The sequence below is a fragment of the Eumetopias jubatus genome, unplaced genomic scaffold (genome assembly GCF_037043125.1).
Source record: "Eumetopias jubatus isolate StellerSeaLion01/CBP00866 unplaced genomic scaffold, mEumJub1_p1.0 scaffold_7, whole genome shotgun sequence".
NCBI lineage: Eukaryota > Metazoa > Chordata > Mammalia > Carnivora > Otariidae > Eumetopias > Eumetopias jubatus.
This window is the reverse complement of record NW_028274813.1, coordinates 116,597,841-116,613,891: the sequence shown is the minus strand read 5'-3', so window position 1 is coordinate 116,613,891 and position 16,051 is coordinate 116,597,841. Positions and strand designations below refer to the sequence as shown.

Here is a 16,051-nt window from a genome sequence, read left to right as displayed (position 1 = left end):
GCTACGGAGTCCCAGGGGTGGCTGTAACTGAGCAACACTAGAGGACTCAAACGTCAAAAAGAATTCAAACACACTACTTTCAATTCCGGAAAGCATTCAGAACTGGAGAAATCTGAATGCCCAACCTAGCCAATGCACAAATTTGGCGCCCTCTGGCGGCGAACCCTGAATCTGATGCTCAACCTGACCCTCGCCCTCAAAATAAACCTCCCAGAGCTGGCTACAACCTTGCACGTCAGGCCTGCCATGCCCCTAGGCCCTAATGGTGACCCTATGGATGTTTCTGAAGGGTCTGTCCCCCAAGGGGCCTGGCTCCAAAGCCCTAGGGACTGGGGACACCTGACCAGTGCAAGAGGACACAACCTGACACTAAAATGGAAAACGTGCCATTGGAAACTCCGGTAAGCATTCCGAGCAGGAGAACTGTGCCGGTCCATCCCAACGAACCCCGATCTCAATGTTCCCAGGCCGCAATCCCTTAGCCTGATACTCCCCCCTGACCCACAGCCTCAACTCAGTCCCCAGGAAACTCATCACAGCGTTGGCACATCAGGCCTGTCGTGCCCCTAAGCCCTAAGCCTCACCCTAGGTTGGCTTCTGAGCGCTCTGTCCCTAGAACTAGCTCCAAAGCCACAGGGATTTGGGACACCTGACAAGTATCAGAGGACTCAACCTGCCACCTCAAAGGAAAACGTGCCATTGGGAACTCCGGTAAGCATTCCGAGCAGGAGAACTGTGCTGGTCCATCCCAACAAAACCCAAGTTCAACGTGCCCACACTGCAATCCCTGAGCCTGACACTCCCCCCCGAGCCACAGCCTCAGCCAGACCAGGGAAGCTCATCACAGTGCCGGCACATCAGGCCTGTCATGCCCCTCAGCCCTAAGGCTCACCCTAGGTTGGCTTCTGAGCGGTCTGTCTCCAGAGCCTGGCTCCAAAGCCCCAGGGACTTCAGACACCTGACCAGGGCCAGAGGACTCAGCCTGCCACTAAAAAGGAAAACGTGCCATGGGGAACTCCAGTAAGCATTCCAAGCAGGAGAACTGTGCCGGTCCATCCCAATGAACCCCGACTTCAGCGTGCCCAGGCCGCAGTCCTTGAGCCTGACAGTCCCCCCCGACCCATGGCCTCAACTCAGACCACTGAGGCCATTCACAGCACCAGCACATAAGGCCTGTCATGCCCCTAAGCCCTAAGCCTAACCCTAGGTTGGCTTCTGAGCGTCTCTCCCCAGAGCCTTGCTCCATAGCACCAGGTATTCGGGACAGCCGAGCATTATCAAGGGATTCGGGCTGCCACCCAGAAGGAAACCACACCACTGGGAACTCTGGGAAACGCTCAGAGCAGAACTCTGAATGCCCATCCCGGCGAAACTGAACTTTCTGCACCGCCTGGAGGCAAACCCTGAGCCTGACACTCAACCTGACTCCCGCCCTCAAGACACACTGCCCATCCCAAGCTCGCCACAGTTCCCGCAGACCAGGGGTGCCGTGCACCTGGGCCCTAACCCTAACCATCACGTGGCTTCTGAGAGGTCTCTCCCTAGGTCCCTGGCTCCATGCCCCAGGGATTTGGGCCACCTGAGCATTACAGGAGGACACAGACTGACACCATAAAGCAAAATGCACCATTTGACACTTCTGAAAGCATTGAGAGCAGGAGAGCTCTACCTGCCATGCCCCTAGGCCCTAACTCCAACCCTAGGTGGGCTCCTGACTGCTTTATTCCCACAAGTCTCGCTCCAGAGACTAACCCGTACCCTAACCCTAACCCATACTGTAACCCTAACCCGTACCCTAACCCTAACTCGTACCCTAACGCTAACCCATACCCTAACGCTAACCCGTACCCGTCACCTAACCCCTAACCCCTAACCCGTACCCCAACCCGTACCCTAACCCGTACCTTAACCCTAACCCATACCCTAATCCTAACCCGTACACTAGCCTGTAGCCTAACCCTAACCCGTACCCTAAACCATACCCTAACCCGTACCCTAACATTAAATCCTACCCCCAAACCATAAATCCTATCCCTGATGCTATCCAAAACTGTAACCAAAACCCTGAACTTTAACCCCTTTCTTCTTTTTCCCTGGCCTGGAGTTTCCTTGTTCCCAACCATGTGCATAGTCTCCGTTCCATGGAAAGTTCATCCCCCTAAAATATTTCTGAGTCTCAGTTTTCAATCTGCACAGCTCAGTCCCATTCAGAATGGTTGCCTTAGGTTCTAGGGCTTACCTGTAATTAAAGCTCCCAGGTGTACCCATGAGGATTACTCCTGCAGCCCAAGTCGTCTCGGTCCTGGAAAGGCAGTTCACTCTCCTTCAGTCTCAAAGCACATTTTTGTTGGATAGGGTAAGTTCTTGTGGGCCCAAGAGCCCCCTCCCAAGACCCAGCCTTTCAGGATTCTTGCCCTGTTCCAGGTTCCTGCCTATCTGGACCTCCATATTTTGTGCATAAGCGGTAGGTACCTCCCCAGCCTGCCAATGTCAGCTGGGGTCTCTCAGGCCTGTGGAGGACAACCTGGTCCCAACCCATCTGCTGGTCACCTGGCTGTTGGGATCAAAGCCCCACAACTATTTCTTTGGCAGCAGTTTTAATGTGACTATCAGCCCCAGGACCGTCTGCCTGTTCGATCCCCAGCTTCGTCAGTCCTCACAGGTGTCTACTATACGGAGATAACATGTTATCTAACATTTAATCCGCTGCACTGGCCAAGGAAGCCCACTCTCCTCCAGCTCAGCCTTCAAAGGAAATAGGTACATTTGAGTTAGTACAGGCTTGGAAATGGATAGATTCCACGTACCCCCAACTGCCCGCTCCTGAAACCAGGCTTCTTCTGAACTTCTCGCTGTACAGATCCCTGGGTACATCCCTGTGTGGGACGTGTGTGTGCAGTATGCAGTGATCAACCAGTTTTGTGTGTCCAGGACCCTACAAGCCAGTGGAGGTCCGACCTCCACAACAAATTCACCTTCTGAAAGGAGGGGGCACACCCCTGAAAATCGTTGCGTGGTGGTAGATTTCCACGTTTGGACTGATTGCAAACTGGGGATGCTGACTTGCACAGCAATCAGTGCTCGCAGCTGTTTCATTGAAGGGTACCCCAGCGAGTCTGTGGAGCCCCATAATGGCAAGGATGTGCAGCTTCCTCCAGCTGGGCCTTTAGGGGGAATATGTACATTTGGACTCATCAAAATGGTGCTGCTGTAATTTCTTATCCTACTTTAGTGCTTCATATAGAGATTTTCAGACATAGACATAGTGACCCATCCCGACAGCACGTGGTAAGAGTTACAAGGGCCTTGGCTATTTAACAAAACCGAAAGTGACAACCAAATAATGCAGCACAGGACTTGCGCGTCCTTGATGAGGACATAATCAGGAGCAAGTTATTCAACCAAACCAAATGCAAATTTGTTTTTACACTTTTCATGTGTACTTTTAGTCTTTGCTTCATACAGCCACTGATAACTGAGGAAACTTTCAAGTGCAGGATGTCTAAATATTTTTTAAAGATTTTTATGTATTTGAAATAGAGAGTGAGCAGGGGGAGGGGCAGGGGAGAGGGAGAAGCAGGCTCTCCACTGACCTGGGAGCCCGGCGGGGCTCCGGCCCTGGACCTGGAGATCCTGACCTGAGCTGAAGTCCGAGGCTTAACAGACTGAGCCACCCAGGCGCCCTGGGATTTCTAAGTATTTTACTAAAGAAGACACGAAAAGGCCACAAACTACAAATGCCTACACCAAAGAGGGAAACACGGCCCAGCTCTGTTTACCCGTGTCCCCGCCCCTCAGCACCGCAGGAGGCCCGCCCGCCGCCCGCCGACCCAGCGGCCAAGCAGCCCTACCCAGGCCTGGCCATCCCGGGCACCTCCCGCCCTCCCTCCCGGCACCGCGCTAGCCAGCCCGTACCGCGGAGGGGTCCTTCAGGCCTCGGGCCGGGCAGCCCTCCTGCGGGTCCTTGTGCGGTTGCCTAGCAGCTGCGAGGACGCGAACGGAGCCGGAAGCGGAGTGCGGCGCCCAGAGAACCCGGCTGGGCGGAGGGCTCCGGGGCGGGACCGGGGCGGGGCGGGACCGGGGCGGAGCGGGACGGGGGACCGGGGCGGGGTGGGGCGGGGGACGGGCGCCGACGGGGACATGGCTGGCCGCCGGCGGGCCCACCGGGGGAGTCCGGGGTCGCACCTCGTTTCCCTCAGGTGGCAGGCCCAGCCTTGGGATCCACCGTCCTTGGGCCCCGGGCGGGAGAAGCACGGATCGCTGGGTTCATTCCGCGGTGTGGGGGGAGGGCAGTGCAGCCTGACGGGGAAGGTTGGTTCCCAGATGTGTCGGGTGCCCAAAAGATGTTGGTCGAATGAGAGAGGCCTTGCGAGGTGGATGTCGGAGCGCCAGCTGTTGACGGTCTTCGAGCCTGGAGTTTAGGTCTGGGTTTGGCTTTGGAGCAGGTCCCTCTGCTCCAGGGGGAGATGGAAGGGGCAGCCCCTCGCTGTGCTCACCAACCACCTACCGCTTGCCATACACGGGTCATGAGATGAGGGTACCTGGGTCAACAAGGCTCAGCCCTACCTGAGCAGCGGTACCGTCAGGGAACTCTGGGTCCTGTGGCCACATAGCTGATGAGGGTAAAGCAGGGGGTGTGTTTGAACCCAGACAGACTGACGAATCCTGAAAATACTCATGCCTGCTTCATCAGTCCCTGTTGCAGCCCCAGCAGGAAAAGACAGCGTCCTTGGTCTTCCTCACCCAAAGTTCCTCCCTCATGCTCCTGTACCCTCTGCCATCTGTCTTTGCAACCAGAACATAGGACCATCTTGCACTTGAAACGTGCACACAGTGAACAGGTGAACAGGTATGAGACTGTTGCTTGTTGCAGCAACTGCCCAGCCAGGAGCCCGGGGGTTTCTTTCTGGAGCCTGCCATCTTTAATCCTCAAGTGGCTAATCCAGCATTTAGGCTTGATCTGGGCCCTGACCAGAGTAGGCAGTTGACCTGAGGCCATCGAGATCTCTTTCTCAGGAATTCACAGATGGACATAAGCAATTCTGGTTGAGGGCAGACTCCTGCCTGGGGTTGGCCATGTGGACTGAGCATCAGATGGCCACGGTACAAAACTTCAGACTGGGGTCATTCTTCCAATGGACTCAGACCCACACCCCTCCTTCTGAGTCAGCTCACCTCACAGAAGTGCTGTAGGGCCCACCTGCACTGATTTAATAAGCAGAGACTCTGAGTGTGAGATCCAGACCATACCTGGCTTGTCACCCCAGATCGCCTTGTTCCAACTTCAAAAATCAAGATTTAGGAAACCACAATGACCCCTGACACACAAGCAATTCCACCTTGTTGGAGGGTGACAGAGGGAGGACAGATATGCTGGGGGAGGGTTTGGATTGAGTCGGGGAGGGCAGGTAGGAAGAAGTCCAGAAAGAATTATATACCTATATTTATATGTATTTATTTCATCTTTGTTTTCTTGGGAGTAAAGGGCTCACTGGGTCTGTTGGGAGTGGGGTTGGATCAGGAGGCGGCGGTCTGTTCTGGGAGATCTGTGGTCTCCATTTCCTAATACCCCTTTGCATTAGAAAAGGTCTTCCCCTTCAAGATCTCTGTGAGTTGCTGTAGTCGCTTGGCAAAAGAAAGTACTTGGGGAGCTTTAGTGATAGGTGGGGGAGGGGGTGGGGTTGGGGCCAGGGGTTTGGGTCGAGGTCGAGATGCAGGGGGGCTGGGAGGAGGTCGAGGAGGGCATTGGAAGTACCAAGGAGGGCGAGCAGAAGGGCGGGCAGAGGGTTGTCTAGCCGGGATTGCTTGAGAAGTTGGATGGGGAGGGGTGGGTGATTGAGCCATGTGCAAGGCATTAGACCCGATCTTGGAAGCAGTCCAGTTCAGATAGGGCCAGGTGGCCATGTAGACTCCGGGGCGCTTAGTTCGGGCACAGCCTACCCCCCAGCTTGTGACTCCCACGACTACATAGGTGTTGGCCACGTTGTCTCTGCACATGAGAGGCCCGCCGCTGTCCCCCTGCCCAGAAGGACACAGAAGTCACTCTCTGGGCCACTTTTCCCCTGCTCAGGAGGGCCATAGGCTCTGGAAGGACAGTTTGTTCAGTCACATGTCTTCTTGCTGCCATGAACACAAGTGGTGGTGGTAAACTTTGAGTTGGTATCAACAGCTTCAGGTGGATGTGAGAAGGGGATGGATTGTCACGGGTCTCCTTGCAGTGAGGAGGGAAGATAAGTGACCCATGTGTCCACGTATGAGGCTGTATGCATGCATGGGCATGTGTGTACAAGTGGATTGAAAGGTTTTGTATTCTGGTGAGGAGAGGTAAGCATTCTCTTCAAGGGTTGTGTTCGGGTGATATGATCTCTGTGTCACGGTGGGATAAAGCTCTCTGTGTGGTGACTGGTTCTTTGTAGGGGCCCCAGGTATCACCTCCCATCCTCACTGCTACAAGATGGGACCAGGGTGGGCACCTGGGTGGCTCAGTTGGTTAAGCGACTGCCTTCGCCTCAGGTCATGATCCTGGAGTCCCGGGATCGAGTCCCGCATTGGGCTCCCTGCTCAGCGGGGAGTCTGCTCCCTCTGACCCTCTCCCCTCTCATGCTCTCTATCTCATTCTCTCTCTCAAATAAATAAAATCTTTAAGAAAAAAAAAAGATGGGGCCAGGGAAAGGGTCACTGAAGCAAGGCCCTGGAGGGAGAGGAGTTCAGGGATTCACAAAAGAGGTGTTGGCAGGGAAAGGGGCGCCCAAGGGAAGTTACCTGGCAGGTGTCGATCTTGCCTTCAGGGTACCCTGCACACACACATTGAACGAATGCACCCGTTGTACCACTGGGTTACATAATTTGAGGTCGATGAGGTTCACACGGGCCTCCTGCAGTGTAGGTGCGATCCTGTAGGCTACAGCCAGGCAGCTCGGTGGTCATCGATCACAGAAGACACGTTTCGGGAAAGCCCTGCCTCCTCCCTCCACGGAACCCCCATCATCCTGAAATGCTCTACTTCAACCTAAAATCCATGAAAGTCAATGCCCCTGGCCTCTCCTCAGACACATGTGAAGGATGTGGGGTGTTGGAGGCATATGCAGGTGAAGAGGAGGGGCAGTGCATGGAGGATGAACAGATGTGGCTACAGGAATGTGTGTTGATGCCAGATGATTATTCACAGCTACAGCCAGTATGTGTCACCTCATTTACACCCCACAGTGACCCCCTGTGTTAAGCGCTGTGACTCACCTTGCCTCCAATCAAGAGCCTGGAGCACCACTTGCCCAAACATGCTGGTAGGGATATGGTGTGTCTTGGATTTGGACCAAGGTTTTCCTCTCTACACTCAAATCCAGGACACACATTTCATTTCCCCACAGTACGGCTCTAAGTCCCCCTCATTGTCCCCCGTTAAACCCCTCAGCTCAGTTCTGGACAGGATCTGCTGGAGTTGGGCAGATGAGTCCCTCCCCACGTGCCTCCCATCTGTTTTGAAGTTATAAAGAAGGAGGAGTCTTAACTTCATTCTTGAAGGATCATTTCCTGGATGTAGAAATCCTGGTTGACAGCTTTTTAAATATGTCATCCCACTGCCTTCTGACGTTAGGGGTGTCTGATGAGAAAGTGGCTGTTTGTCTTATCAAAGATTTTATCTTTAAGTTTCACCAGTTTGCCTATAATCTGTCTCAGTGTTGACCTCTGGGTTTATCCTGCTTGGAGTTTATTAAGCTTGCTAGGTGTGTGTACTCATGCCTTGCATCAAGTTTGGGAAGTGTTTTGGGTTTTTTTTTATTTTTTTGTTTTTAAAGATTTATTTGAGAGAGCCTATGCAGACGTGTGTGTGTGTGTGCACCGGGAGAGGCACAGCAGACTCCGTGCTGAGCACAGAGGCTGATGTGGGGCTGGATCTCATAACACTGAGATCATGACCTGAGCTGAAATCAAGAGTTGGATTCCCAATCGACTGAGCCATCCAGATACCGCAGGTTTGGGAAGTTTTTAGGCATTATTTTTTCAAATCTCTCTCTTCTCTTTACGATGCATATATCGGTATGCTTTATGTTGTCCCACACGTTCCTTAGGCCCTGTTCATTTTCTTTTTTTCTTTTTTAAGTTTTTCTTTTTTTTTTAAGATTTTATTTATTTGGTTGACAGAGACACAGCCAAGGAGGGAACACAAGCAGGGGGATTGGGAGAGGGAGAAACAGGCTTCCCACGGAGGAGGGAGCCCGATGCGGGGCTCAATCCCAGGACCCTGGGATCATGACCTGAGCCGAAGGCAGATGCTTAATGACTGAACGACCCAGGTGCCCCGGCCCTGTTCATTTTCATTCTCTTTTTTTTTCCCCTCTCCAACTGGGTAATTTCAATTGCCTTATCTCAAGTTTGTTGATCCTGTCTTCCGCCTGCTTAAGTATGTTGTTGGAAACCTCTAGTGAGGTTTTTTTTTTTTTTAACTTGCTTTTCAGCTCCAGAAGTTTTGTGGGTTCCTTTTCATAATTTCCGTCTTTTTATTAATCTCATTTTGTTCATATATCATTTCCTGATTTCCTTTAATTATTTGTCCATAAATTCCTTTAGCTCTTTGAACACATTTAAGATAATTCCAATGTCTGTATTTCTTCTGGGATTGTTTCTGTCCAATTCTTTGTTTCATGAGAATGGGCCATATCTTCTCATTTCTTTGTTTGCTTTGGCTTTTTTTTTTTAATGAGAATTAGGCATTCTGAGTATCTTAATGTGGTAACTTTAGAAATCAGGTTCTCCCACTCCTCAGGGATTGCTGGTTTGTGCTTGTTTGGGGCTACAGTCATCTGTCTGTAACTTTTCCGAACTGTTTTTGCAAAGTGTATAACCCTTGTTGTGTGTGGTCGCTGATGTTTCTGTTCTGTTATATGTGGTCAGACCACAGTGAACTGACAGAGATTTCCTTAAGTTTCTGGCTCCAAAAATGGAAGGAAAAGCAAAGGTGTTCCTAGCTCTTGAAATCACTGACAGATGCCAGCAAGGCAACCCTAAAGCCTGAGAGAGCTGAGACCTAAATGTGCAAAATATGCAACCCAGACTTTTTGAGGGCAGTCTTTCTACCGCCACCCCTGGCCCTAGCCTGGTTCTGGAGCCCAGGTCACGAGGTCAGCACAGCAGGCCCGAGGGATGGGTGGTGGCAGCTGCTTGCCTGTGTCACTCTTCCACCTGGGACCAGCTCTCCGCTTTCACTTAGTGCTCTTCTGCTTGCTGTGTGTCCAGTCAGGTTCCAGAGTGTGGAAACAGTTGATTCTGATCAATTTTTTCTGGTTTACTGGCTATATCAGTTGGGGGTTGACCTCCAGAACTTCCTACTCCACCATTTGGTTAACGGCCTCAAGGTTCATTTTTTTCCCAAGCATATTCAGTTTCTTGGACACCATTAATTGATGAAACAGTTCTCGACCCCATTGAATCATAGTGATGCCTTTGTTCTAAATGCCATGACCACACGTTGGCTGCATATATTTTAAGGGCTTATTTAGTGTCTGTCTTCATCTGCTACAATGTAAGCTCCGTGAAGATAGGGATCTTCATCTATTTAGTTCAGTGTTATGTCATGGCACCTAGCATAGTGTCTGGCACGTGGTAAGCGCTCAGTAAATTTAACTAGTTTATACTAAAATGACTTGTCTATTCTTCTGAAGAACATTTATGATGTTATTTTTATGATATTAAAAACAATGCCACAGTGAATATTTTTGTGCTTACCATGTTGGGTACACACCTAGGCCTGCGGGGAAATTGCCTAGTTTTAGGGTTAGCTCAAACTTTAAGATACCCGTATTGCTCACCAAAATAGTTATGTTACGTGTGCACTCCTGCCAGGATGGTATAAGAGTTTCTGTTGCTCCATAAAATCCCCAACGTTTGATGTCATGTGACTTTCTGAATTTTGCCAGTCTATATAGGGCTGTGAGTGCTACTTCATTCTGTTTTAATTTGTAATAAAATGATTAAATTGTTACATTAAAACATTGAGCATCTTTTTTTTTTAGATTTTTATTTATTCATGAGAGAAAGAGAGAGAGAGAGAGAGGCAGAAGTAGGCTCCCAAGGAGCAGGGAACCCAATGCGGGACTTGATCCCAGGACCCCAGGACCATGACCTGAGCCAAAGGCAGATGGCTCAACCATCTGAGCCACCCAGGCGCCCCATTGAGCATCTTTTTATATATTTGTTATCCATTCATCTGTTCATATTCTAAGTACACAGGTTGTTTGTGTGTTCTCTTCTCAGAGCCATTTATATTTTCTGTATATTAATTCTTGTCAGTTGTCCGCATTGCATATATCTTCTCCCTGTCTGTGTGGTTTTTGTTTGCTTTTTTTTTCTTAACTTTTCATTTTGAAATAATAGAGATTCACAGGATGTTGCAAATAGAGTACAGAGGGCTTGTGCACCCCTCACGAGCTGCCCCAGTGATAATATCTTAGGTAACTGTAGAACATCAAAATCAGGACATTGGCATTGGCTTAGTGCATGTATAATTCTGTCATTTTATCACATGTGCAGTTTTCTGTAACCATCGTTGGAATCAAGATACAAAACTTTGGTCATGCTACCTGCTTCTAGTCACACCCACCCCACCTCACTTCCCACCACCACTGACCCCTGTAACCACCAATCTGTTCGGCATCTCTATAATCATGTCATCTTGGCAACATTGTATAAATGGAATTATACAAAACTCCACAGAGTAATACCCTTAAGACCCATCCAGGTTGTTGCGCTATCAATACTTTGTTCCTTTTTGTTGCTGAGTAGTAGTCCATGGTGTAGACGGCCACAGTATGGTTTTCTAGACTGTTCCAGTCACCTGTTAAGTGACAGTTCGGTTGATTCTGGGTCTTGGCTATTACAAAGAAACTGCTGCGAACAGGTGTGTAGATTTTTGTATGGACATGAGTTTTCATTTCATGGCTTAGTCATACAGTGAGTTTATGTTTCATTTGTTAAGAAACTCAGATTTTTTTCCAGAATGTCTGTTTTCCCACCAGCAATGTATGAAAGGCATGGTTTTCCTACACCCCTGCCAACGTTTAGTGTTGTTGCTATTTTTTATCCTAGCCGTTGTGACAGGCGTGTAATCATAGCTCATTGTGGTCTCAGTTTCTATTTCCCTGGTGCTTGGTGGCGTGGAACACCTTCTCCTAGGCTTATTTGCCACGTGTACATTCCTCTTTGGTTAAATGTCTCTTCGTGTCTGCACATTTTCTAAATGAGCTTTTTTTTTAACTGTAGAGTATTGGTAATTGTTTACTTTCCCAGGAACTGGTCTTTGTTCGATGTGCTATTTGCAGACATGTTCTTCCCATCTAGAGTTGTCTTCCCACTGTTATAACAGGGTTTCTCATAAAGCAGAAGGTTTTACTTTCCATGAAGTCCAGTTTGCCACTTGTTTCTTTTACGGATCATGCTTTTGGTGTTAACAAAATCATGGACTCTGGTCTTCGCCAAGCCCTGGCTCCAAAGCTTCTTTTTCCTGTTTTCTTCTAAAAGTTTTACATTTTTACATTTTATACTTAAGTCTGTGATTAGTTTTGAACTAACTTTTGTTTAAGTTGTGAGGGTGTAGAGTAAAGGGTTATTTTCTTCCTTAAAGATATTCCATTGGCACCATTTGTTGAAAAGGCTGTCATTCCTCCATTGAATTGCTTTTGCACCTTTGTTAAAAATCAGTTGGCCCTACTTCTGTGAGGCTGTTTCTGGATTCTAAATTCATAAGGTGTGTGAACCGTAATGTCGTCTATATCTTCTCTTTCAAATCTGTGCATGAGTAAAGAACTCGAGTCATGGATTTCCAACCTGGACACAAGGATGGTAAGACTTCCTGCTTTAACATGAGATGCTGTTCCCTGGGAGATAACAGCAGGAATTCGGACCACTACCCCTTCTTTTCCAAGAGCTTTGGGACTAGCCGTTGAGGTGCCCCCCTTGGGCGTTGTTTCTGCTGGCATCTTCCAAAGCTTGGAGCTAAAGGGCCACCAAGAAGGGGACTCCAGCTCCGTCAGTAACCTAAAAGACCAAACAAAACACAGAAACACAGTCAACTGAGTTTTAATGTTTTCCTGAAAACTGTTAACCATTTTGTAGTGTTCTTTTCCACAAGCACTCCGTGAAGTGGAAGAGCAGGAATTACTATCCGTGTGTTTTAGAAAAGAAAACTGAGGCTAAGAGCAGGGTCTCGTAGGCCTACTGACACAAAGCCCATCAGTAGTAAACACAAAACATGAACACATGTCTCCTGACTAGAACGATGCCCTTTTCACATTGGACCCTGGGTAATTCTGACTCAAAATAAATCCTGACCTCAATCTGGAACTTTCTGCCGTAATCTCTCCTTTCCAACGTGGTAACAAGCATGTGTGGCTACTGGGCATCCAGAGTGTGGCTGAAATAACGAGGGACTGAATTTTCAACTTAACTACATGTGACTAGTGGCTACCACAGTGGATGGCACCACTGTAACGTACCCATGAATACAAAGAGATCTACCTTGTAGCAAAAAAAAAAAAAAAAAAAAAAAAAAAAAAAAGAAGCAGGAAAAGAAAAGCAAAGGAACAAAGATCAAATGCTATCAACAGAAAATAAATATCAAGGGCACCTGTGTGGCTCAGTTGGTTAAGCAACTGCCTTTGGCTCAGGTCATGATCCTGGAGTCCCGGGATTGAGTGCCATATCAGGCTTCCTGCTCAGCAGGGAGTCTGCTTCTCCCTCTGATCCTCTTCCCTCTCGTGCTTTCTATCTCTCATTCTCTCTCTCTAATAAATAAATAAAATCTTTAAAAAAAGAAAAATATCAAGATGGTGGAGTTAGACTCAACCATATTAGTAATTATACTAAATGTAAATAGACTAAATCCTCTAATTTAAAGGCAGACTGTCAGCCTGGATTAAAGAAAAAACCACCAAGACACAGCTATGTCTTGTTTATAAGAGACACTGAAATATAAGGACACAAACATCAAAAGCAAAGGGACTGGAAAAAAGACATATTGTGCCGAAAATAAACTCTAAGACAGGGAGTGTTACCAGGGATAAAGACAGACAATACATAATAATAAGAGAGTCAATTTGACAAAAAGACTTAATACTAAACATGTATATCTAACACAATTTCAAAATTCATTAAGCAAAATTTAACAAAACTAAAAGGAGAAATAGACACAGTTGTAGATTTCAACAAATTTCTCTCCATAATTAACACAGCAAGAAGACAAAAATGATGAGTAAGAATATAAACACTATTTAATCCACTCAACCTGACTGATATTTATGGAAACATCATCCAACCGCTGAATGCACACTCTTTTAAAGTATATTCAGGACTTTAAGAAAAGAGTATAACACGTCTCAATAAATTTCAAGTATACCATCTGTCCCCAAAGAAATGAAATCTGAAATTAATGACAAAAGACTAATAGAAAGTTCTCAAATATTTGGAGATTAAGTACAATTCTAAATAAAGGGAATTGGACAATATCGGAAGTGAATGAAACAAGACAATATGCAGGAAATGGCAGGATGCAAATAGAGCAGTCACGAGGAAAATTTATACTTCTCAAAGCATGTATTTGAAAACTTCTCAGAAAGGTTTATAATCAGTGATTTAAGCTTCTGTTGTGAAAAGTTATAAATTAAAACCAGAGTAGAAGAACGGAAAAGCAGAAATCAATGAAACTGAAAACAGAAGAAAAGAAAATATTAACAAAGCCAAACGTTGGTTCTTTGAAGTCATTTTTAAATATTAAACCCTTACAAGACATGAACGAGAATAAAACAAAGAAGGGTGCCTGGGTGGTTCAGTCGGTTAAGCGTCTGCCTTTGGCTCAGGTCATGATCCCACGGATCCCCCGCATCAGGCTCCCTGCTCTGTGGGGAGGCTGCTTCTCCCTCTCCCTCTCCTGCTCCCCCTGCTTGTGCCCTCTCGCTCTCTGTCAAATAAATAAATAAAATCTTAAAAAAAAAAGAATAAAGCAAAGAAAATGCACATTATCAATATCAGGAATAAAAAGGGAGGCATCACCATAGATCCCCTGGAAAGCCTTTTAGGGGATATCATACCCAACTTTACACTAATAAATGGGACAACTTATATGAAATAGACAAAATACTCAAAACACCCAACCTTCCAAAACTGAAGCAAGAAGTAGTTTAAGAATATGAACACCCATAACAAAGTGGCAGCAAGAGAAATTTAGAAAAAAAATCCCATTTACGGATGTACCAAAAATAATAAAATACTTTAGGGATCAATTTAACCAAGGAAATGAAAGACTTGTACTCTGAAAACTATCAGACCTTGATTAAAACAAACAAACAAACAAACTAAAGATGACACAAGCAAATGGAAATACATACTATGCTCATGGACTGGAATAATTAATACTGTGAAAGTGTCCATAATTCCCAAAGCAGTCAACAGATCTGTACCTCTGAAACAAATAATGCAATATATGTTAAGGAAAAAAAAAAGAAGAAGATAGCAGGAGGGGAAGAATAAAGGGGAGTAAATCGGAGGGGGAGATGAACCATGAGATATGATGGACTCTCAAAAACAAACTGAGGGTTCTAGAGGGGAGGGGATATCCTGTTGATGGGTATTAAAGAGGGCACGTTCTGCGTGGAGCAGTGGGTGTTATGCACAAACAATGAATCATGGAACACTACATCCAACTAATGATGTATGGTGATTAACATAACAAAAAATTTAAATTAAAAATAATGATGTGTGGTGACTAACATAAGAATAAAAAAATTTAAAGAAGAAGAACAAAGTTGGAGGACTCACACTTCCTGATTTCAAAACCCACTACAAAACTACAGTAATTAAAACCGTGTGATTCTAGCATAAAGACAGACATACAGACCAACAAAAGGATTGAAGATCTGGAAATAAACCTCTACAACTACAGCCAATTGGCTTTCAACCTGGGTTCCAAGACTATTCAATAAGGAAAAAATGATTTTTTTCAACAAATGGTGCTGGTAAAAGTGGATATCCCCATACAAAGAAGAAAGTTGGCTCCCTATCTCATATCATACACAAAAATTAACTACAGTGGATCAATGATATGAATATAAGTACTAAAATAAAACTCTTAGAAGAAAACATAAAGGTAAACCTTCACGATCTTGCAGATGGAACAATTTCTTAGATATGATACCAAAAGCATGAACAACAAAAAATATATAAATTTAAGTTCATTAAAAATAAAAATTTTGTGCATCAAAGGACACTATCAAGAAAGCGAAAGGAACAAAATATTTGCAAATCATATATCTGAGGAGTCTAATATCCAGAATATATAAAGAACTCTTAGGACACAACAACAAAAATATAAACAGCCCAATTTAAAGATGGGCAAAGAACTTGAATAGACTTTTTTTTCCAACAAATATGCAAAAAGATACCCAGCATCAGTAGTCATTAGGGAAATGCACACCAAAACTACAATGAAATATCACTTCATACTCATTAGAATGACTACAATAATTTAAAAAAAGAAAATAACAACTCTTGGTAAGGGTGTGGAAAAATTGGAACCCTCGTACATTACCGGTGGGAATGTAAAATGGTTCAGCTACTGTGGAAAACAGTTTGGTGGCTGATTAAACAGTTAAACATAGAATTACCATATGAACCTGAAATTCTACTCTTAGGTATATACTCAAAGAAATGAAAATATTGCACACACAAAAACGTGTAAACACATGCTCATAGCAGCACTATTTGCAAAAGCCAAAAGATGGAAACAGTACAAATGTCCATCAACAGAAAAATGGATACACAAATAGTGGTATATCCATGCAATGGAATAATATTTGGCCTTAAAAAGGAAGAAATTTTTGACACATACTACAACATGGATAAAATCTTGAGGACTTTACGGTAAGTTAAATAAACCAATCCCAAAAAGACAAATACTGTGTGATTCTAACTATATGGGGCCCTTGGTGTAGTCACACCCATGAAGACAGGACGTAAAGTTGGCAGTCAGGGGCTAGGGGGAGAGTCGGAGTCACTGTGTAATAGC

The 16,051-nt window shown here is 46.1% G+C and overlaps 1 protein-coding gene across 1 annotated transcript in view; it reads left to right on the top strand.

Annotated features, from left to right (window-relative positions):
- The window catches only part of LOC148163969 (synaptosomal-associated protein 47-like), an 88,898-nt gene that overhangs the window by 23,343 nt on the left and 49,504 nt on the right, over positions 1 to 16,051 (top strand). The window contains exon 5 of the mRNA XM_088025186.1: positions 3,799 to 4,014. Coding sequence (XP_087881312.1) covers positions 3,799 to 4,014 — 216 coding nt within the window. The remainder of the gene's footprint in view (positions 1 to 3,798; positions 4,015 to 16,051) is intronic.